The 25201-nt window shown below is 38.0% G+C and overlaps 1 protein-coding gene across 3 annotated transcripts in view; it reads left to right on the forward strand.

Moving 5' to 3' along the window:
• Positions 1–318: 318 nt before the first annotated feature.
• Positions 319–25201, forward strand: part of EDEM3 (ER degradation enhancing alpha-mannosidase like protein 3) — a 67132-nt gene continuing 42249 nt past the window's right edge. For all 3 annotated transcript variants that reach the window (XM_045983004.1, XM_045983006.1, XM_045983005.1), the window contains exons 1-4: positions 319–680; positions 5933–5978; positions 18742–18842; positions 19582–19621. In XM_045983004.1, coding sequence (XP_045838960.1) covers positions 520–680; positions 5933–5978; positions 18742–18842; positions 19582–19621 — 348 coding nt within the window. In that variant the 5' untranslated portion in view covers positions 319–519. The remainder of the gene's footprint in view (positions 681–5932; positions 5979–18741; positions 18843–19581; positions 19622–25201) is intronic.

The raw sequence follows: 25201 nt of genomic DNA on the forward strand, positions 1-25201 counted from the left end.
CCTGGGTGGAAATTTGGGCAGGCGGAGTCGGATTGAGAGCCGCGCCGGAGGAAGCAGTGCACGCTGGGACTTGTAGTCTTCGGGTCACAAGTTCACGGGTCGGAGGAGGGTCGAAGTCAGAGGTCCCTCCCCAGTCCCGCCTTTTGTCCACGTCTCACTTCTCTCGACCAATGCCCTCTTCTATTCCCGGAGCCCGCCCCTCTCCGATCCGGTTCCCATTGGTCCTGAGCCTCAACGCCTTGGGCCCTACCCGGAAGTAGCGTTGGGGGAGGCGGTTTCCTAGACTACGACACCGGAAAGCTGGGGGAGGTGCTCGGGGCTGCTGAGGGCGGAGGGCGGTGGCAGCGCTGGCGCTGGGGACCGGCTCTGAGGTTTCGGGAAGCAGATCTGCGACGGCTGCCGCTCGCGTAGCTCCGCATCCCGCCCTCGGCACGGCTCGCAGCCCCCTTGCCACCGGCGTCCGGCAATGTGTCCCACCGGCCGGGCGTAGCCGCTGCGCGTGCGCGGAACCGTGGGGCCATGAGCGAAGCCGGCGGCGGCCGGGGCTGTGGGTCCTCGGTCCCCCAGCGAGCGCCATGGAGCCTGGTGGCGGCGACGGCCGCGTTCTGCCTGGTGTCGGCCACGTCCGTGTGGACGGCGGGAGCCGCGCCCATGAGTAGGGAGGAGAGACAGAAGCTTGGGTAAGGGTGCCTGGCAGCCTCGGGTGGGTTTCCTCAGGAGGCGGACCACAGGCGAGGTGCCTGTCACTGCGACCCGGGCGCGCAGTGGCCTCTCCTGTCGCGATTGGGATGGTTCTTGCCCCGCGAGGGGAGGACAGGGTCCGGGAGGGTGGGGGCCGTCGCCTGCAGTGCGACCTCGAGGGGCCGTCGGGGTGTCGCCTGGGCCGTCGGTGACATGTGCAGGCTGCTTGAGGCCATTCGCCGTTTGTCAACGCAGCTGCCATGTCAGTGGCCCGTGAAGGGGGCTACAGCCCGTGCTACTACGCGACAGAGTCCTGCGGTAGTCTTTAGTCGGAGACATGGTTGAATTTCTCGCACAAGTGAGCTCCCAGCTTGGAAAATGTTGCTGATCTCACAGTAGTTAAGGAAATAGTCTTTACACCTGTTACGGAAAAAGGGGGCGTTCATTGGAATTTGAACTTTACACATTTACCATATCCTTGCAATGTTTTCTTGCACTACGTTTTCTAATAGAACAATATTTAATGGTATTATTCAGAAGTCTCAATTAAGTATACCTGTTCACTTTACTCAATTTTTACCAGTTTCGAAAGTGTCATAAAATTATCAGTTATATTTACAGCATTTAATTGGGAGTCAATATTCCTAATATATGCTGGGTCCCACAAAGGAATAAGAAAAAAATCCAAGAACCAGTAAGAAAATGAGCAAAGAGCATGAAGAGTTCATTTCCTCCACATGGGAGGAAATGCAAATGGTCAATAAACATGAAAAGTTACTCAACCTCTTAAATGTGAGAGATGCAGATTAAAACAATGAGATAGCTGTTTTTCCCATTAGATTAATAAGTACAGGGGTGCCTGTCTGGTTCAGTCAGTAAAGCCTGTGATTCTTTTTTGTTTTTTGTTTTTTTAAGATTTTATTTATTTATTTGACAGAGAGAGATCACAAGTAGGCAGAGAGGCAGGCAGAGAGAGAGAGAGAGAGGAGGAAGCAGGCTCCCTGCTGACCAGCGAGCCCCATGCGGGACTCTTTCCCAGGACCCTGAGATCATGACCTGAGTGGAAGGCGGAGGCTTAACCCACTGCCCACTGAACCATCCAGGTGCCCAAAGCCTGTGACTCTTGATCTCAGGGTTATAAATTGGAGTTCCACGTTGGGTGCAGAGATGAATTAATTTTTTTAATTAAATTTTTTTTTTTAAATTCAGAGATGAATTAAAAATGAAATCTTTGGGTCAGGGGTGGGAGTTTGGGGGAACAGGTGGTGGGTAATAGGGAGGGCACGTTTTGCATGGAGCACTGGGTGTTGTGCAAAAACAATGAATACTGTTACGCTGAAAAAATAAATAAATTAAACTTGAATCTAAAAAAAAAAAAGGAAATCTTTAAAAAAAGGGTTAGTAAGTACAAAACAGAGTACTGACTAGTTGAAATGTGAGAAAAGAGTTGTTGGGAGTGTAAATTGCTGTAACTTATTGATAGTATCTCCTAAAATTTAAATTGTGTGTACTCTTTGATTCAACAGTCCCGACTCAGGGAATCAATCCTACAGAAATAAAAGCACTATTGATGTATAGATAGGTGTACAAAGATGTGCATTTTGAAAGAATGGAACTGTTACTCAGAGCATCCGTATTGTGAAATAATATTCAGACATTAGGGAAGAGGTAGATCATTGGAAGGCTATCCAGGATACATTCCCAATACCAAAAAAAAAAAAATGTAAACTGTAGAGTAATATGTATAGTGCCATTCTATATTTTTTTTTTCTTTTTAAAAGGTTATATTTGTTTGAGAGAGAGGCCTGTGAGAGAGCAGGAGCAGGGGGAAGGGCAAAGGGAGAAGCAGGCTCCTTGTTGATCAGGGAGTGAGATGTGGGGGCTAGATCCCAGGACTCCCGGGATCATGATCATGACCTGAGCCCAAGGCAGACACGTGGCCAACTGAATCACCCAGGTGCCCCACCATCCCATGTTCTTTTATTTTATTTTATTTTTTTTAAAAGATTTTATTTATTTATTTGACAGAGAGAGATCACAAGTAGGCAAAGAGGCAGGCAGAGAGAGTGAGAGGGAAGCAGGCTCCCCGCAGAGCAGAGAGCCGGACGTGGGACTCGATCCAGGACCCTGAGATCATGACCTGAGCCGAAGGCAGCAGCTTAAACCACTGAGCCACCCAGGTGCCCCCCCATGTTCTTTTAGAAGCAGAAAAGAAATTGTCTAAGCTCGGAAAAACATGGAAAGATGATTACCCCCTGGTTAGGATGGAGGTGAGATGGAACCGTCAGGTTTTGTTTTATATACTTCCTTATTGTTTAAATCATTGCAGGAGTATTGTATTAACTTTTAAATAAGGTAACAATAAAAGTTGCCTGATTGGGAAAAAAAAGTCAGCTACCCAAAGAAAATGATCGGTAAACTCTTAATTAGTATCTTAAATTTTCTCTCTTTATGAGTTTAATGTGTCATTGATAACTGTTTTAATGAATGCCCTGCTCTGTGCCAGGCACTGAGCACAGTGTATATATGTATATATGTATATGTATATATATATGTATATATATGTGTATATATATGTATATATATGTATATATATATATGTATATATGTTATCTCTCTAATCCTCCCTGTTAATGAGGTGGAGGTGATCCCCATTATGCAGAGGAGGAAATTGAGACTCAAGGTCAGCTTGTTCAAACTCAGAGCTAGTAAATGGTGGACTCAGTATTCAAGACTAGGTCTGTATGACCCCAGAGCCAATGTTCTCTCCATGGTATTGCACTTCTTAAGACTTGGAAAGAGAAGCTTCAGGTCTGTTAAGGATAGAAAGTATCTTATTTGACTACTACTCTTCTCTCTTTTTTGTATTAAAATTTTTTATTTGAAGAAAAGTCATTAGTTAAGTCATTTTTGTCCAAAATTAATTTTTAACTGGAAAAGTTTAACCAAAATGACTTGAAGTGTCAGTTTAAATTTTGAAAGTAAGAGTCTGGAACTATAAACCACAAATACACAATTGCTTGACTGCTTTCCCCTTTGGGAATTTTCCTTCCGGAACCTGAACTCTGATTCATTAGTTTACCTGTGCGATTCTTTTAAAAGCCCAAGTGATTTATGATAAAAAACCTCAAAAAATGCCTCATCCCTTTTTCTGTCCCCCTAAACCAAACTGATGATAAAGACTGGAATTATCACAAGTTGGAAGCAGTTGCTCAATTGCTTCCAGTTTATAGTTTGTGGAATTTTTTTACTTGATCATATGTAGTCTTACCCTTTCTGGAATGCATTGTTTTTTGCTTTTGTGGTTTAAATGTTATGGCAGTTGTTAATGTTATCTTTTCATCTAAAAAAAAGGGAAGTATAAAATTATCCAATTTCTGTAGGACATTGACAGGCATGTAGTTTTAGAAAAAGCTGACTTATAAAAATTATTTTAACATAATTAAAAAGACATAATTTTTGAACTGTGGATCTGATTTCCAATACATTTCCGTTCACTGGCTGAATAGAAATAAAACCATCACAGAGACATTTTTTTCTGTTTAATAGAGTAAGCTACCATTCTGTATTTAAAGATGACTGTGAGGACTTACAGGTTTAGGAGAGAGCGTGCTCAACTGAATATTAAATATCTCCACTTTGAAGCAAGTGTTGTGAAATTTGATGGCCATGTGCTACAAAAATGTGAGGATTGGAAAATAATGTGTCCTCATATGCAGTTGTGATTTATTCATAATCATGAAAACTGAATGCTTATGAAGTTTGGGTTAACCAATTAAAGCTTATGTTATCTGTAATGCGCATGTCTAGGCACTGCCATTACCAATTAAAAGAGTTCCTGTTGCTTGGCAGTACTCTTGTGTTGATTCCATTTCAGTGAAAGGCAGAAGAATTTCCATATTCCATTTACTGATACCAGTGCTTGAAAGGAAAATTTTAACATTGTTTTTGGTGGCTTATTAGCTAATTTGAGAGATCTTTATCATCTGCAGTATAATAAATGTGTGGAGGAATTCTTTAAGATACTTCATAGTTTTCTGAGATAACTTGGTCCGTATTCTATCATATATGTACAGACGTAAGAACTTATGTTTTAGCAAAGTGATAAGATTTTGTTTATAATGATTATTTTTAAATGATTATTCATAAAAAGTTTGTCAGGACTTAATTTATTCAGTTTACAAGTTTGAGTGTACTTGATTTTGCTGGTAATTATAGCTAGGATCTGGAAATTAGTTCTTTTCTGTCTGCTAGCTTTATTATTACCAATATTTCATCATCCATGATTACAGTTTTTATGAAATGACAATTGCAATGTAACAGGAAGTAAAATTAAATTATACCCAGCCATTTTCTCTAACACTTTCTTCAATTCTTGCTGTTAGTGACTGGAGCTTTGGGAACAATAGTGTTAATAGAAGATTACTGAACTATTTTTCCCTTGCTAATTATTGAGATACTTGGCCTTGTCTAACCATAACATTAACTTTGTAGTTTTTCGTGTAGTCCTCAAGCCCCCAAACTTGAGTGTTGAACTGAAAGACTGATTTATTGGTCCAGACAATACAGATTTTGACTTAGTAAATCTGGCGTGGGGATCAGAAATCTCCGTTTTAAATAGTTGTCTTGGGGATTTTAAGAAAGAGAGATAGCCAAAACACACAAATCTCTTCTCATTTTAGACATGAATATTATTTATTTGACTTCTGACAGTTTTTTAAAGGAGAAGAGAGTATATCATAAAATCATAAAATGTATCTTTTGAAAGTGAACAAACATATATTAATGAGTATGTATTAAACTAGGCATTAGTAACTTGATTTAAAATGAAAGAAGCTTGTTAGAGTACTGTTATTTCAAATCATTACATACCCACCCTTCTCCTGAGAGAATATCCAGCTATATTCTTCCGTTTAAGACAGACATGTTGAATAGTTTTTTAAGAGGTAATTGTTTTTTAGCATCAGATTTCCTTCTCTCTGCATGGCTTGCATCATTTATCAATTTTCTTGGGAAACATAAGGTGAATTTTATATAAATTGCTAGGAATAGTAAAAGTTTGGGCCAGCTCTATGTGGTTCATGAAAGCTTGTCTACTAACACTGGTGTATTTCTTGACTCTGTTTATGTCTTTTCTAACTAATTTTTTCTTTTTTTTAATGGGTGTATGTTTATGAAGGAGCATTAACTTTTTTAGAAAAACTTTTAGAATGTACCTAACTTTTTTCCATTTCTGCTCTTTTAAAATTAGGAATCAAGTACTGGAAATGTTTGATCATGCTTATGGTAACTACATGGTAAGTAGAAGTCTTATCTTTATACATCATTTATGTGAGTGGATTATTATATAAGAATAGCTGCAGATTTTGAAACCTGTATTAATAGCACATTCTTTTTAATGGAAGTTTAAAAAAAAACAAACAGTGCAAGCATAAGCTAACAGTGTTTTTGGTAATTGGTTATTAGAGGAGTTTAATTGGGTAGCTATGAAACTGCATTAGATTATGAAATTTTGTATTTAAGTAGTTTCCTTTGATGATATCAGCAATGTGAGTGATTTATATAGTTAGATATTGTGGATGTACATGAATAAGATGTTGTCTCCAGCCTTTGGGGAAATTATTCTCTTAATTAAAAATACTGTTTACAATGTAAACATGTAATTTTGAAAAACAATAATTAATGTCTTCATTATTCTATCTTAATTCTTCATATACTCTAGGAAGAAAACTGTTGTTGAAAAGAGAAAAAATATGACTTAGTTTCTATCCAAGTTATGTCTTCATAGTGGGCTTTGATTTGAATATATTCTGCTTTCTAAATACACTGATCTGTATTGTTTTAAAATATCTTAGTGTTCACTTGGGATGAAATAGCAGCTTTAGTTTTGCAAGATGAAAAAGTTATGGAGCTGTCTTGCTCAACGGTGAATATGCTTAATGCTGCTGAACTTAAAAATGTTAAAAATGGTAAATTTTTGTTTTTTTAACCACAATTAAAAATTGAATCCTCCCATAGTACAGGGAGCCGCTTGGGGGATGGTAAGGCTGGGGGGTTGTAGGTGCCCCCTATTTCTCCCTGCCTTATGCCCCTTAATAAAATGATCTTAGACTCCAGGAAAAAAAATATTTAATTTCTAAAAAGATGAACTAGGAACAAATTTTAGAATTCAAAGAAAATTCTCTGTGTAAATTTCTATAATTTTGAAAAGAAAAATCAAATTATTCTGAGAATTCTTATGAATTTTAAAATGTTTTTACATTTTAAAATATGTTTTTAGTTTTTTACATTTTAAAATGTACATTAAATGTACATTAAAATGTACATTTAAAATGTACATTTTAAAATGTGTCAGATTTTCTTTTATGATGAAAGTCTATAAAATATACTTGGGAAAAGTTTGACAGAGAACTAACTTTAATTGATTCTGCTTTAAGTATATTTCAACTGATTCTGTGAATCCATTTTTCATTATATATAATGAAAATATCTTCATATATTAACATCTTTATAAACATCTAAGTATACACACTTTATGTGTTCTTGTATCTTTTTTTTAGCTTTTTATTTTATCTTATTTTTTAAATATTTATTTATTTGACAGAGATCACAAGTAGGCAGAGAGGCAGGCAGAGAGAGAGGGGGAAGCAGGCTCCCCACCAAGCAGAGCACCCGATGTGGGGTTTGATCCCAGGACCCTGGGAATCACGATTTGAGCCGAAGGCAGAGGCTTTAACCCACTGAACCATCCAGGCACCCCGTTTTTTTATCTTTTTAAAAAATTTATTTGACACTGAGCAGAGTGAGTGAGAGAACACAGGTGGGGGAGAGGGGCAAAGGGAGAGGGAGAAGCAGGAAGCAGACTCCCTGTTGAGTAGGGAACCAGACTTAACTCAGGGCTCGATCCCAGGACTCTGAGATCATGGCCTGAGCGGAAGGCAGACACTTAACTGACTGAGCCATCCAGGCGCCCTGTATTTTTGTATTGTTTGAACATGTTTTATATTTAATAATTCTTATTCTTTCTTGTATTTCATTTTTCTAGGAGTCTATATTGAGTTCTTAATAAATGTTTTTAGAAAATAATGGTAATGTAACTTGGGGTATTTTTAACCATATTGAAAACGCAGTTTTAAATTCATTTCTAAAAACCTTGGCCATTCTCTTAATAATTCCCTTACTAGTTCTTTCAAAATTATTTATCTTTGGTTAGTTCATTCCATTTGGGCCAAGCAAAAGTGAACAAATCTAGGCCAGTAGTTTTGTGGTGGCCAAGTGGATCCATGCTATACCCTTAAACATTAGGCATCTCATAAATGCATACTTTTACTTCCAAGGCTGAATGAAAGGGTATGCAGCTGGATCAGTTCAGTATATTTCACTGTGAATAGGATCCTCTCTTTATAAAGCACAGTATTTTAATTAATTAACTATTTTTTACAAAGATTTTACTTATTCATTAGAGAGAGAAAGCAGTGGGGGACAAAGAGAGACAGAGAAGAAACAGACTCCCCACCAAGCAGGGAACCCAACGTAGGGCTCGATCCCAGGACACAGGGATTGTGACCTGAGCCGAAGGCAGATGCTTAATCAACTGAGCCACCCAGGTGCCCCTAAAGCACAGTATTTTTAATATCCCTGTCCCTTTTTAGGTAAACATCAGAAATTTCTATCGATACATTTTTTTCCTGTTACAGAGTTCACTTAGTAAATGGATTTATGACAGAGCAGGTACTGACAACAGCTCTCGGAGGACTTCCTGGGCCAGTTCCTATTTTTTGGACCCTAACTGGGAAGCTTTGTATTATACCTCCCTACCTATAAGATGGAAAGGGGAGGGATTTCAACCCCAAAGACTGGGAACTCCTGGAATTAACATGCCTTCATTTTCCAGTGGATCCACACCATCTGCACTCCTCTGCAGGACATATTTTTAAATGTTCAACTGTTGTACAACACAAGTGACCCTTGCAATGTACTTGTGCTCTGCTTAGTTTATGTGAAGATTATAACCCAAGATTCAGTCTGGAATTCTCATTTCCCTTTTTCAAGTTCAGAGCTAACCTGAAACAGTTCTAAAATATGAAGTAGAGACCAGGTGCTCTGTATATGTTATTTGAAGTCACTTGAACATTTTTTCCAGTTGTAATACACAGAAACAGTATTAGCTTGCTGTAAAGCAGAATTGCATAGATTTTGGAGTTAGATGGGTTTGAGTTCACATTTTGTTTTGTTTATTTAATAGCTTGGACCTTAAACAGTTCATTTAACCCCTCTGAGCACTGTCTTATGTAAAATGGGCATAATTGTAAAGGGCTATTGTAGCTTGTAAGATTGTTGAGAACGGGGATCATTTTATTTATTTTTTAAAGATTTTATTTATTTATTTTCATAGAGAGAGAGCACAAGCAGGGGGAGCAGCAGGCAGATGGAGAAGCAGGCTCTCTGCTGAGCAAGGAGCCTGATGCGAGAGGGACTGGATCCCAAGACCCTGGGATCAATGACCTAAGCTAAAGGTAGACGCTTAACTGACTGAGCCACCCAGGCGTCCTAAGAACAGGGATCATTTTATTTGATTTTTAATAAATTTATCTATGTCTTGTGCCTGAAATCATGCCTGGTACACAAACACTTATTGAATTTTTTAAAGAGGGGCACCTTGGTGGCTCCATTAAGTGTCCAACTCTTGTTTTCAGCTCAGGTCACGAGATAGAGCCTTGAGTGGGGCTCCATGCTGAGTGTGGGGCTCTGCTTAAGATTTTTTCTCTTTCCTTCTGTCTCTGCCCCTCCCCCTGCTTGTGCTTGCTCTCTCTGTCTCTTGAAATAAATAAAATATTTTTAAAAAATACTTTTTTTTAAAGATTTTATTTATTTATTTGACAGACAGAGATCACAAGTAGGCAGAGAGGCAGGCAGAGAGAGAGGAGGAAGCAGGGTCCCTGCTGAGCAGAGAGCCCGATGCGGAGCTAGATCCCAGGACCCCGGGATCATGACCTGAGCTGAAGGCAGAGGCTTTAACCCACTGAGCCACCCAGGTGCCCCTAAAAAGTAAAGTTTTTTGAAGCTGAATTGAATTCTTGTAAAGATGTAATCAAATAGTGATTTTTTTTTTGCATTTGATTATTATGATATATCTTTGCCTTTTAAATTCAAAGAAATCATTTAACAAACTTCCTGAAAGATACAAATTTATGGTGAGTTTTGGGATCTATAAGTCTGCTTGTTTTGTTGTAGTCGGTTGCCTACTATGCTGAAATGTAAGTACCTGGCACATGGTGGGCTTTTAATAAGTGCTGAAAGCTTTTCATTTCTCACTAGTCCTTTTTAATATTACTCTCCATTCTAGTGAGCATTCAGAGCAATTCCTTTTAACTTTCTTGGTTCCTAGGAGAACAGTGGATTTCCAAAGATGCAATATAATATTAAGAGCGAGCAAGAAGTCTAGAAATGGAACAGGACACCGTGAGCTAGCTGTGTTGCAATGAGAAAGTTACTTAATCTCCCTGAGTCTGTTTCCTCATCTGTCTAAAATGGTTTGCCTGCCCCACACTGCTGTTGTAAGGATTGAACAAGTTAATATAATTCAAGTATGTAGATCTAGTGTCTGGCAAATAAGCAGCACTATATAAGAGTTTATTGCTACTGTCATTATTCATTCTCTGCTTGAGATTGAAATTGCCCTCCTAAACTTCATCCAGGCTTTTAACTGAGAACTTATTCTTCCCACTGTACATACAAACTTCTTAAAACACATTCTTTTCTGTTCTAGGCATGTACCCTTTGAGCTTATTTTTTCCCTTACCTTTTTTTTTTTTTTAAATTCTCCAAAGTTCTGTAAATACTATTTTTCAGTAACAGTGCCCTGTAGGGTACTACAATACTGCCATCCTTTGTTATATCCAGGAATTTTCTGGTTTTATCAATTATTGGCTTAAATTATACATTATAACAACTATGTTTGGCAAATCTCTAGCCTTGATCCAACTGCAATTTATCCACAGTAAATTGCACAGATGGCTTTCTTTTTCCCTCAAATAAAATGAAATTAGATGTTTGTTTTGGTAGTTCTTGTGTGGCCTTATTTAACCTCAGACCATAGCCACTTTAGCGCTTCTGCTAGTATGTTTTTAGTACTTGCGTTGAGGTTACTTTTCAGATTAATTTAGATGACAAAATGGACGTGTATTTAGGCCACCAAATGCAGAACCGTTTTGGATCTACGCTTCCTGACCTGATACTTGTCTCCCAACGTTTTTCCTGTTACTGTAAACAACCCAAACTGTTATAAGTAAAAACTGTTAAGGTAGAGCCTTAAACATTACAAATAAACTTTAAAAGTGTTGGTAAGCACAGTTTCTTTTACCTAGTAGACTCATACCTAATAACCACTTTTAAGCTTGATTTCATGAGAGCACAGTTCAAGAAACACAGTAGATTAGTCCTTATCGTTCAAACCAAGGGAAAATGTAACTTCCTTATAGATTTCTTGATTTATGTAAGATTTCTTAGAATTACTTTTTCTCCCCCAATGTTACTTTCTTTGAACATTTTTTATTGTGGTAAAAAAACATATATATATATTTTTTCTTACCATTTCAACCATTTTTAATTTTTTTAAAAAGATTTTATTTATTTGACAGAGAGACACAGCGAAGAGAGGGAACTCAAGCAGGGGGAGTGGGAGAGGGAGAAGCAGGCTTCCCACTGAACAGGGAGCCCGATGCTGGGCTCAGTCCCATGACCCTGGGATCATGACCTGAGCCAAAGGCAGACGCTTAACGACTGAGCCACCCAGGTGCCCCCATTTTAACCAATTTTAAGTGAAATTTCTGTGGTATTAAGTATATTGACCATGTTGTGCAACCATTAGCATCTCCAGAACTTTTTCATATTTCCCATTTGAAACTCTGTACCTAATGTTTTCTTTTTGATTGTTCATCAGAAAGTAATTCTGGGGGTGCCTGGGTGGCTCAGTGGGTTAAGCCTCTGCCTTTGACTCAGGGCATGATCCCAGGGTCCTGGAATCAAGCCCCACATCGGGCTCCCTGCTCAGCAGGGAGCCTGCTTCTTCCTTTGCCCCTCTCTGCCTGTCTCTCTCTCTCTCAAATAAATAAAATCTTTAAAAAAAGAAGAGAGAGTAACTTTGGAAGTAAAGTACTTAAAAAGTGGTACTAATGGCTGGGAGGAGGGAAGTTAAAAATTTATGTCTTTTTTTGTGTGAATGAGTGTGGGACTACCTTTTGTTAACCAGTGTTCCTTGGCCTGTACTTTTAGAGCATCCTAAACTTTGTTCAAATGGCATAAATTCTGTAGTATCCTCTTGTAATATTTTATTATCACACTCTGATACTCTGTATAGGATTTTAACTCAGTAGAATAAAGTTTTTCTGTTTAATTAGGTATAACTTAACAGATGAAAAAAAATTTTTTTTAAAGATTTTTATTTATTTATTTGACAGAGGGAGATCACAAGTAGGCAGGCAGAGAGAAGGGGGAAGCAGGCTCCCTGCTGAGCAGAGAGCCTCAGGACCCTGAGACCAAGACCCGAGCCGAAGGCAGCGGCCCAACCCACTGAGCCACCCAGGCGCCCTGAAAAATTTTTTTAATTTTAAGTGCATGATTCTGAGTTTTGACAGTTGTTTCTATTTGTTTAACTACCACCACAGTCATGACATAGTTTTCCATCAAAATGCTTCCTCATGCTCCATAGCAGTCAGTTCCTTTTCCCTACTCCTGACCCCTGGCAACCACTGTAATCTGCTTTTGGCACTAGTTTTTCCATTTTAGGGTTTCATATAAATGGCCATACAGTATGTAGTCTTCTGATTGAGATTCTTTAACATGATGGTTTTGAGATTTTAGCCATGTTGTTGGATATATTGTAGTTATTATTAATTGCTTAGTAGTATTCAGTTGATTTGATAGAAAACACTTTGTTTATCTGTTCACCAACTGATAAATATTTGGCTTGTTTCTGGGTCATTGCCTATCATTAAAAAGACTGCTGTGAAAATTTGCTGTGAATGCAAATTTTTATGTGGACATACATTTTCATATATTTCCCAACTAGGAACAGGATTGTTAGGTTATATGAGAAGGATAAATTTCACTTTATAAGAAACTGAAAAACTTCCTTCAAGTGTCTGTAACATTTTGTATTCCCCACCAGCAATGTATGAGTTTCAGTTATGCCACATCTTCTCCAGTAGTTGGTATTTTTCGTCTTTTTAATTTTAGCTATTCTAATAGGTATGTAGTGGCATTTTGTTGTGACTTTGACTTTTCCCAATAACCAATGATGTTGAAAATCTGTGTGCTTAGTATATCTCTTTTTTAGTGATTCCTGCTCCACATCTCTTGTCTATTTTAAAATCAGGTCATTTGTCCTGATTACCGAGTCATAAGAGTTAAATACTCTGGACTCTAAAATAAAGAACTCTAAATCAGTCCTTTATCACGTATATCACATAGCACAGATATTTTCTCCCCGTCTGTGCTTTGCCTTTTAATTAACAATGTCTTATGAAGACAAATGTTTTAAATTGTGATCAAATCCAGTTTATCCTTTTTTATCATTCCTATCTTTTATATTCTACCTAAAAAATATTTCCCTAGCCCAGGCCACAAAGATTTTCTTCTAGGTGTTTTACAATTTTAGCCTGTTTATTTAGGTCTGTCACTCATTTTGTGTTAATATTTGTATGTAGAATGAGGTAAAAATTGATTTATATTTTTTCTATGTAGATATCCATCTCTATCCAACACTGTTTGTTGAAAAGAATATCCTTTTACCACTGAATTACTTTGGTATCTGTGTAAAATTAGTTAACTATGTGTGGGTCTGTTTCTAGACTATTTTTTCCCCATTGATCTGAATGTCTGTATGTATACTAATATCACACTGTCTTTAGTGTGATATTAAGTTGTGAAATCAGGCAGTGTAAGTCAGTGTTCTTTTTCAAAATTGTTTTGGATATTCTGGATTATTTGCATTTCTTTTTTTTTGAAGATTTTATTAGAGAGCGCAGGTGTGCACGTGGGACATGCGCACATGTGTGGAGGGTGGGGCATGGGGAGAGGAAGAGAGGGAGAAGTAGACTCTCCACTGAGTAGGGACTCCAACATGGGGTTCCAAACAGGATCCTGAGATCATGACCCGAGGCAAAAGTAGATGCTTAACCTACTGAGCCATCCAGGTGCCCCGGTTTGCATTTCTCTGTAAATTTTAGAATCGTGGTATCAGTTTCTACCAGAAAGAGGAGTGCTTGGTTTTGTTTTATGCAGTTGTTCTTGCTTTTAGGTAGGCACCTGTTCTACTTAATTTGTATAGGACTCTTTTTATCACCTGAGTTTTGTTTCTGAGTAATAATTATTGTGCTTTGTGGTTCTGAGTCATAGCAATATGAATTACTTGTCCCTCATTCTGGCAATATATTGTGAAGAGACGGTATTACTGTATTACTCTATTACCTCAAATAGACAGGATATTTGAAGTGTAATATGGCTGTTTATTTGCCACGTAGGCATTGCTCCGGATTTACGCAAACTAGCTGTAGTTCACTTTGTGGTTAGCCCAAAGAAAATGCTGTGGTTTTTGTTTTTATCTGTAATCTTGAATTAGCAGGGCATAAAGTATTTTTACGTCTTGTTCAAAGCTCCCTTATTTGATTATTCTGTTTGTAATTGCTCCTAATATTTTTCTTATCTAAATAAGCCTAGGGTTTGAGTTTCATATTTAATTTCAGACAGAAGTGTTTTTGCATGTGTATGTTTTTGCAAAACCCTAGGAATGGTATAAAGTATTCTAAACAGTGGTGGTTTAGATAGTAAAGGACTCCTTACAGTCAAATTAACACTTGAATGATACCTTACGAAGTTTCAAAATTCATCAGCAAGCTGAAAATATCTTACTTTTGAATTACTTCAGAGTGTTGTTTAGATGTGTTAAATATGAAACTTAAGCAATAAAAAATTGTATGCATTCTGGGAAATCACAGTTCTTTAGGAATTAACACAGAAAAAGAAGTTAGGAACTTAAAAATGTTAAAAGACAAAATTATTAGGAATTTATGCTAAAAATTGTATGTAATATTAAAATCACAGTATGTTCAATTCAGAATTTGGTAGCTGCATGTGGATTCCAATTATAGACAAACAGTTGTCTGGGATCCTTTCCTCAGGAAATGAATCATTATGGAGCACTGAACTTTTTTAAATATCTGAAGGGTTGCAGGCTTCAGTGCTTTTTGTATTCTTTAGCCTACTTTATTATTATTTTTTTGTCTTTCCTTTTCTGTTTGACCATGTGTTTAGTGTTCCTGTCCTCTATTCTGTTTTTCTGCTGCTAATGTGCTAATGGGTTTGGCATATAGATCGTTGAGTTTAGTGAGAGGCAGTAGGATAGAGCTGGGTATGGAATTGGGAGTATTTCTGCTGAACTTCCAAGAATTAAGAATCATAGGAACATACAGGCATAGGAGGTACAAGTTCAAGGTACGAGGGATCAGACTAGTCTTAGAGACTTTGCCATTAGTGATTCTCAGTGGATGTAAGGTTGTGGAACAGTATCCTCAAATTTCTGAAGGAAAGAAAATATGTATCAAGCATTTTATAACATTCATTTTATTTTTCAAGTGTAAGACAAGAGACATCCTAACCCAGGGATACCAGAGAAATAACAATCCTGATGACACTCTAAAAAACCGAGAAACAAAAATGTACCTGAGGACAAGTCCAGGCAACCAACAGCTGAATCAAAATAAAGTCAGGAATGGAGAAGCCATTAGAAAAATGGTGTGAGGGCGCCTGGGTGGCTCAGTGGGTTAAGCCGCTGCCTTCGGCTCAGGTCATGATCTCAGGATCCTGGGATCGAGTCCCGCATCGGGCTCTCTGCTCAGCGGAGGGCCTGCTTCCCTTCCTCTCTCTCTGCCTGCCTCTCTGCCTACTTGTGATTTCTCTGTCAAATAAATAAATAAAATCTTTAAAAAAAAAGAAAAGAAAAATGGTGTGAGTTGACTCCACTTAAGTAAAATTCTGATACTAGCAACTGCGGGAATTAGGGTTCCAGACCAGAATACAAATGTTACAGACCTTTTAAAATCTTCGTCAAAATATTGAAAATTCTCTTTCTGATTGTTATAAATGTACAGAGATTTAAAAATAGCAAAACTAGTTTTCAAAATATTAGAGACTTTGAAAATTAAAAGTGTTATTTCTTTCCAAAAATTCATTAAGATCGGATAGTCTTGCCTCCTTTGCCTTCATTTCAGTTGTGTAACCTAGATAACAGCACACATCTTTTCTATACATCTGTGAATTGTCCTCCAGCTTTCAAAATTTGCATTAGCTGAAAAAATGTTACCCTTTTCCCTCTCCTGAAATACCTCTGGGAATTCTTTTAATGGGAAGTGTTTTGCAGGTATCTTTTCCTTTGTGACCTGGTCACTCTATGTTGCAACCACTTTCTTCATCTATGTGGATAATTCGGCCCTCACTCAGTTCCTGTAGATGGGCGTCAGCTAGTCTCTGGAGTGTCAGTGTGACCAGCTGTCCCTGGCCAGCTGCTCTATACAGTGCTTATGTTCAGTTCAAATTGCACTTCCAGTGTCCTCATTTTTCTTTTCTTCGCTGCACTTTCATCCTTGTTGCCAAATTCCCTTTTTTGGTTATCCATCCTCATAAATTGTCACATTGTCATGTCTGATTATCACTGGCTGACAAGGGGATAACCACACGCTTGCTATGTATGAGCTAAAAAGTAGACACATGGCAATCAAGACACTGACTTTGAAAGAAGTGATGTAAGTGATCACTGATCATGATGAGTGTCGGTTATTTGAAGAACTGGCACTGAGGTTTGTATTTTATGCACTCACTTGTAGTTAATACACAGTGGTAACTGAATTTAAGTCATGTTGTTGAGGGTTTATTTAACTAGATTGTAGAAACTCATATGTAGCGAGGCCAGGCAGGTTGAAGACTGTTTGTAGTAGCATAATTGGCAAAAATCTTAAGTTGAATGGGAAACGTGGGTGTATTAATCTTCCTCTTCTTATTTTTTAAAAGATTTTATGTATTTATTTGACAGAGAGGGACACAGAGGGAGAAGCAGGCTTCCCACAGAGCAGAGAGCCTGATGAGGGTCTCAATCCCAGGACCCTGGGATCATGACCTGAGCCGAAGGCAGACGTTTAAGGACTGAGCCACCTAAGCGCCCCTAATCTTACAATTATTGACAGGGAATCAGTGATTATTGTCTGAAGTTGAAATATATAAGCACAGTGATTCTAATCTCTAATCATAATCATGTAATTAATTTTAGAGGAATCTTTTAGGGCCTGTGCCCTAGTGAAAAAAATACAAAGTTCAGCAGGACTTTCTTGATTCTGTCCTTTTCTGCCAGTAGGTGGGGATCCAGTCTAGTTTTACTGAAGCAACTATCCAACTATCCAACTTAAAGAACCTACTTCTCTGGCTTATGGCCATGTATGCAAGATCAGTAGCATCAACTCTTATACCCTTTGGGCATTAACATAATTCTCCTGAAGTCTGTCTGTATTTCTGACGCCCATACCATTGTCACTGCAGCTTCATCTTCTGTACTCCTCACTTTTGGTACTTAAGAATTTTTTCTTGTTCTTAAGGTCAGCTATGTTTTAAAAATAATTTAATACCGATACAGCAATTCTGTGTATTTGTAATGAATAGGAGGGAAGATTTTTGCGTGTGTTTCATTATTATCTGGATTAGAAGTACTCTGTCATGGTCATTCTTTAAAAAAAAAAAAAAAAGAATTCCAGGGGACCCTGGTGACCCAGTCAGTTAAACGTCCGACTCTTGGTTTCACTCAGGTCAGGATCTCCGCGTCCTGAGATTGAGCCGCACTGAGCCTGGCAGAGGGCTCTGTGCTCAACAGGAAGTCTGCTTTTCCTCTCCTTCTCCCTCTACCCCTACCCCGACATGTGCATGCACACACACTCTCTGTCTCTCTCAAATAAATAAATAATCTTTAACAGAAGATTCTGCTCAAAATAGTATCCCAAACGATAAAATTCCTATTAATAAATATTAAGAAATGTGTGAGACCTAGAGAGGAAAACCAAATTCATAAAAGAAGATCTGAATTAATGTAGTGATATAGTACATTCCTAGATGGGAAGAACCAGTTGATAATGATGTCAATTCTCCCCAAAGTAGGCTCTTCCAATTAAAATTTCAGTGGAGTTCTAAAGAAAATCTAAAGTTATCCAGAGGGCTAAATTTGAAAAAGTAGTTAAAAATTTTTTGAAGAAAAATAATTGGGGGGGAGTGAGTTGCTGTCCTAAGTAGGAAGGTATAGTGCAGAGGTAGAATAATTAAGATAATGGTTTGGAGCAGGAAATAGATCTGTAGTGTATCTATACTGTGTAATACTGTGAAGAGCAGGCACCATGAAGGATAATATGCTCTAGAGTCAGGTTGCCAGGCTTAAATTCTGGGTTCGTCATTTACTAGTTGCATGGCTGGGCTTACTTAACTTCTCTGGGCCTCAGTTTTCTCCTCTGTAGAATAGGGATACTTGAGTCTGTTTCAGAGGTGTGATAATGAAATGAACTAAACTGTATAAAACAGTGCTTAGAATGTAAGTACTCGGTAATATTAGCTAATATTAAATGACCACTTTGTAGTTATGAAACACATTTATAAAATTCTAGCGTGGAAAACCCCATGGTGATTTAAGTAAATGAATTTTAGAGCAATGTGTGCATATGGCATGAGCACCTATTGTAAATAAGATGTAAATCATGTATGTGCCTGTATTTTAATGTATGTGGATAAATTTGGAAGCATAAATGCCAGTCTTATCAGTAGTTAAGATTTTTAAAGAAATATTTTTTTCTTAGGCATGTATCACTTTATAACTAAATATTTGAAAAGGTTCCCATAGACTTAAGAATAGTAGAACTTCTGACTAACTTGCATCTTCCTTTTTTATAAAATAACTGCAAGAAGGTTGTGTCCTCTAGATGATGTTTGCTTTCTCTTATTTTCCTCAGTGACTCACTATAATTTCCCTTGCAGGAACATGCTTACCCAGCTGATGAACTTATGCCTTTAACCTGTAGAGGTCGCATTAGAGGCCAGGAGCCAAGTCGGGGTGATGTTGATGATGCCTTGGGAAAGTGAGTATTAACACAGTTGATGGTGTGGTAGCTCAGGGTTCCGAAGTCCTAGACGTCCTAGATGCAGCTTACAGTTGTATTTCTGGGGGTTGGTTAAATTTCAAGGACTGTTTTAAGTGTTGACTTTAAACTCTTTTATTTCCGTCTGTTATTTTTTATAAAAAATCAGTTTACCTCTTAGATCAGTGAAAAGTTGCTAAGATGAATATAACTTTTGGAATGTATATAAAGTCATTGACACATTATAAAGTGTTCACAGTTTAATATTTTTTATTTTTTAAAGCTTTTATTTATTTGAGAGAGAGTATAAGTGGTGGAAGGGTGGGCAGAGGGAGAGGGAGAAGCAGACTCCCTGCTGAACAGGGAGCCCAATGTAGGACTTGATCGCAGGATCCCAGGATCATGACCTGAGCTGAAGGCAGATGCTTAACTGACTGAGCCACCCAGGCACCATTGGTTTAATATTTTGATGGTTTAATATTTTTATTTGCTTTAAAAGAGAGTTAATGAATATTTCTATTCATTTTGAAAGATACATAGATACACTGAATATTAAATGTAATGTTTAAGCCTTTTCAGGTGCCTCCAGTGCTTTATAGGTAACATCGTACTATAGATGCCTGGAAGTACTAGCTAATAGAAACTGCCAGTCGATAAGGCATGGATATATCTGCTTATACGTTCATGGATAAGATATTCAGACTTCTAATGTTTGTATCTCATTATACTTGTTTCTTAGATTTTCCCTGACACTGATTGATTCTTTGGACACTCTTGTGGTAGGTTTGAATCCTCTTGAATTTACTTATTTTATAAATTTCATAATTTGCACACTCAAAATATTATGAATACAGTCATGGTGCATTAAGTCTGAAGTAGAAGTTTTCAGGATTTAAGGTGTTCTGAGCTTTGCTTCTAAATAGCTCTTCCACAGTATTGAGTTATGGCATGTAAATATCAAATGAAAGTATGTAGAAGTCATGGAGATATTAAAATAATTTATAGGTATGTCAGCTTGTGTGATGGCACTTGTAATCAGGAAGGTTGTTACCCCATTATATGAGGTTGAAGCTATTGGAAGAAATTAATTCTAGAAAATACCGCTTATATTCTTGATCCAGAATGGCATGCCACAATGATACTGAAGTTGTTAAACTAGAATTCTTATATTCATAAAAAAATTTAATTTTTTCCCACCAGTGATTTTTAGCACCAAGTGTTCATTTCTTGGCAACCCTTTTTGACGTCATGGGATAAAAATCATTTTAATTAATTCTGCTTGGGATGGTTTGTAATGGCAGAGGAGAAAAATTGAGTTCCAGATGTCATAATTTCTAAATACAGTATCTAATTTTCTACTTTGAGATCACTTAAAATATAACAGTAGGCTTGTTTCAGAATTTTCCTTAAGACCTAATTCTCAACTTTGAGTAAATGTCTTGAGGATTGATTAATATTTTAAAAAACAAAACGAAAAAATCTTTGGGATGGTAGGAACTTTTCAGAACCAAGCTTTTCTTTTCAATATTGTTTGTACATTCTTTTTTCACGGGGCATTCTCTTTTTCTTTTCTTTTCCTTTGCTATTCTCTTCTCCTCCCTTTCACTTCCCTTCTCTTCCTTCCTTCCTTCTGTACCAGCACCTTAGGAGGATGGCCTATGAAGTTTTACAGATTATCCCCTTCTCCCAAATTACTCTGATTTAATTATTCTGGAGCAGGGCTTTATTACTATTTATGCTCCTGAAGCTTCTCTTCGTTTATAAAATGCAGCCATGGTTGAGAAGATTTTTGTTGTGAAGCCTGCATTGTTTACAACTTTTACAGTTGGGTCAGGGTTTCAAAAGTTGTGACTTTATTTCTCAGAGATTAAAGGAATATGGGAACTGTATTATCGTGACTATGAATATGAGAGAATATTTGTATGCCTTATTTTTGGTTTAGTGGTCCTGTGTGTTCTGCTCTAACAGGGCTTCCTCTACAAATAAAAGGCAAAGATAAACAAGATATCCCGGGAGGCACAGATTGCCACCCTGGAAGAAGCCAAGTGGTGTCCTTGTAACTGTAGCTAGGTCATACTTCTCAGGTCTACCTTGACATGGGAAGGTTAAGTGAGGAACAGTAGCTTTGTGTTAGGAAGGATGACAGCTGAACGTAACTTTGTTTCTCATTCTGTCAGCTTGGCTTTATTTTTCCATATAGCAAATTCCCCACTATCTCTCTGTAAGTGGATTTTCTTGAACATGGATCTCAGATATCATATGCTTTAAAAAATCTTATCAGAAATGAAGGAAAAAAGTTAATATCAGGCTGGGTAACTTTCCTAAATTTAGAAATCTGTTGGCTTCTAATTGAGGAGCCATTCATTATTACAAAGGTTCTGTCTTTCACAGTATACCAGTTGTATGCTTTGGCTTTAATTTGCAAAATATCCCAGGACCAGCAGCAGCAGCAGCACCTGACAACTTGTTAGAAATGGAATATTCTAGCGCCTCATCCCAGACATACTAAATCAGACAGTCTGGGAGTGAGGCCCAGCAGTCTGTTTTTTAACAAGCTTCCAGATGATTCTGATATATGCTAAAGTTTGAGAAATACTGTATAATGATACAGTACTTTTTAAACTTCAGTGTATTACAAGTCACCTAGGGATCTTGCTAAAATGCAGATTTTGATTCAATAGACTGAAGGTAGTGTCCAAGAAACTGTTTCTAATAAGCTGCCACTTGGTGGTGCTGTTCGTGCTGGTTAGCAGGCCATCCTCTCCATACTCTGTGGTATAAACTTGAGTTCTGGCTCCTTGTGGCAGGTAGTAATAAGAAGTGATCACATCATACCGATATGTGCAACCTTGGTCAAATCATTTAACTTCTCTGGGCTCCTGTTTTTACCTTAGAAGGGCCTAAATTAGGTATCTAAGTTTCCTATTAACTATAACATGTTATTTCTTACTTATCTTTGGTTCAGATTCAGATAAATAACTCCTCTATTTGTTGAAGTTACCCTCAGGAGGAGTTAAGAAAGATAGAATCTTATATTTAAAAAATGATACTTAAAAGTGAATTGGGTTAAATCGGAGGGGGAAAAGAAGCATGAGAGACTCTGGACTCTGAGAAACAAACTGAGGGTTTGGGAGGGGAGGGATGTGGGGAGATGGGTGAGCCTGGTGCTGGGTATTGAGGAGGGCACTTACTGCATGGAGCACTGGGTGTGGTACATAAACAATGAATCTTGAAACACTGAAAAAAAGAATACTTTAAAAACTCTTTAAATTTTACTCTCTTCAAGTAGGAACAACCTAAGTAACTTATTACATACCATCATAACTTTGAAGGATAAAAATTCATTTTGAATTTTTATTACCATTTGAAAGATTTTTTTAAACTGAATTTTCTGTCTAGCTTAAACAGAAAATTAGTTTAGAAAATTTTTTCCTACATTTAAAAGGAATTGTTTTGGTACATTTTAGTAATACACTTAATAATATTTCTGATTTACCTTACCTTTACATTGTGATTATTTTATTTGACTTATTTGAAAATATTAATAAAACATACTACATGTGATCTTTATATTCTGTGTTACCATGTAATCTGTAGAGAGATAGACACCAAAACAAATTAAAGATGATGAGGGAAGGAAGAGACCTGAATTCATCTTTGTTATCAGCTAAGAGCTTAAAGAGTTCATTAAGTAATAGAGCAGTTGGAATGAATTTTCTAACTAATTATGGACAAAGAGAATTCTTTCCACTTTTAATCTCCTTTGAAATGAATAACATTGGTAAAATTCTTGGGAGTAATTCTCAGGAGATAGACCTAGGAAGAAGAATAAGATTAATAAAATGATACTAAAAAGTGTGTGTGTGGATGAGTAGGGAATAGCACAGTTGTATTTCATTCTAAAAGTGATTCAGGACCATTTGCGTCTGTACTTGTTGCTACAGAATTTACATAGATTTAGAAGTTGATGAGCAGTCAGGTTTTTTATTAATTATTTTTAATTATTTTTAAAGATTTTATTTATTTGTCAGAGAGAGAGAACACAAGCAGGGGGAGTGGCAGGCAGAGGGAGAAGTAGGCTCCCCATTGAGCAAGGAGCCCAGTGTGGGACTGGATCCCACGACCCTGGGATCATGACCTGAGCCGAAGGCAGACTCTTTTTTTTTTTTTTTAAAGATTTTATTTATTTATTTGACAGAGATCACAAGTAGCAGAGAGGCAGGCAGAGAGAGAGAGAGTGGAGGAAGCAGGCTCCCTGCTGAGCAGAGAGCCCGACGTGGGGCTCGATCCCAGGACCCTGGGATCATGACCTGAGCTGAAGGCAGAGGCTTTAACCCACTGAGCCACCCAGGCGCCCCCGAAGGCAGACTCTTAACTGACAGAGCCACCCAGGTGTCCCAAGCAGTTTAAGGGCAGGCTTGATAGTATATTTTACTCAGAACTTATTCTTTTACTTTTATTTGAATTTTAGTAAAATATTTTTTTTTAATTAAAAGATTTTCTTTATTTATTTGACAGACAGGGATCACAAGTAGGCAGAGAGGCAGGCAGAGAGAGAAGGGGAAGCAGGCTCCCCCCTGAGCAGTGAGCCTGATGCGGAGCTTGATCCCAGGACCCTGGGATGATGACATGAGGTGAAGGCAGATGCTTTAAACCACTGCACCACCCAGGCGCCCCTTAATCAGATATTCTTATGGAATGTTTTATACCTAAATTAGAATTTTTAATGAAAGAAATCAAGTGAAAAAGTACTCTGAAATATTATCAAATAAAAAGATTAAACAAGCAAGAAAAAGAGAACTACTTTTAATGGATCTGGGGTCTAAATACCGGGTAATTGTGTAGTTGTTACTGAACAACCTATCACAGCCGCTAACCCAGGAAATGAACAGGTAAGGCCCAGCACACTGCCTCAGCCAGCTGCTCTCGCCCTGGGAATGCCGAGGGAGCTGGACAAATCAGAAGCCAAGCTCCTGGCTAGTTGTGCCAACACTGGTGTTGAACAGACTCAGATAAACTTGTGGCAAGAGAAGACAATAACTCAAGAGAGGAGGTTTGGAAAAAAGAAGGGGAGAGATTTCTTTTGGGGCCTGACAGCTGGGGAGGTAGCAGGCACAGGCTTTAATACAGACCTCTTCACAGACAAGGTGGATACCTAGAGTTTTATAAGGCGAGATTGAGGGTGGGGGTACATGCAAGAGAGCAGGCAGGGCGCGCGTGGTTGTGGGTGGGGGTTGGTGGGTGTTCATCCCATGATCAGGGGCAGGGAAGGGACGTGTAGGCTGTGGTCTTCTAGGCATTCCATTGATATCAGGACTTCTCTGGTCTGGCGGTTGGAATGTTCTGGTCATTGCAAAAAGTCTTGTCAGTGACTCAGGAAAGTGCGATGAGCAATAAGCACAATGGGTTTTAGCTAGAGCACGAGTTGAGTGGTCTTGTCTATTTCTGGTTTTAACTGTTGGGCTTAATAGTTGAGCAAGAGAGCTCTCTGGCACAGCCTTGATTTTGACTAAAAAATCAAAGCAGCTGTGTAATGCATTGGCCCCTTCACAGAACTGATCACAAGATTCCCCAGAATTGTTAACCTAGTTAGTATTCTAGACCCTCATGGTGATAATGATAATAATAACAGTAATGATGTTAAGCACTTACTAAGTCAGGCACTCTATGGAAATACTTTACATATATTACCTCATTTAAGAGGGCAATCCTGTAGGAGTAGATATTTCTTCTTTTTATGGTTGAAGGAAGAGGCTCAGAGATGGAAATCCCTTGACCAAGATTACTCAGGTAGTGAGTGAAAGAACCAAGATTACTCAGGGAGTGACCAAGATTACTCAGGTAGTGAGTGAAAGAACTCAGGTACTGAGTTCAAAACAGGGCTTGCTCTTGATTACAGCGTTCCACTCCTTTTTAGTTAGGGGTCAGGGTATCCACGTATGAGGATTGCAGGTGGTATGTGGTTTAGGATTAGTCAGTCATTCTCTGAAGGGTGTGCTCTCTTTTGAGAATAAGCAACCTGTAAAATGATTTTTGGTGAATAGGATGGTTTTTGTGTTAATTTGACTTGGAACCAAATCCTGGTAGAGCTCATATGTAGCCCTAGGTCATGGGTAATATATTAAGAAACCAGTTAACAGTTCTGATGATGTTTGTTTTGAAGTCTTAATGATTTCTGTGTATCTAAAAAAGAAATATATAAAGATTCCTTATAATGTGGGCATTTAATTTTGGTGGGTTTTAGATACCACGTTTTTATCATTGGCTTAAGGGAAACATTTTGTATGTGTCACTTTTTAGAGTCTTACTGTATTAACTTTTAGTATTTCATTCTAATGCTATTTCTCTTTGACTTGATA

Source organism: Meles meles, chromosome 17, assembly GCF_922984935.1.
Source record: "Meles meles chromosome 17, mMelMel3.1 paternal haplotype, whole genome shotgun sequence".
NCBI lineage: Eukaryota > Metazoa > Chordata > Mammalia > Carnivora > Mustelidae > Meles > Meles meles.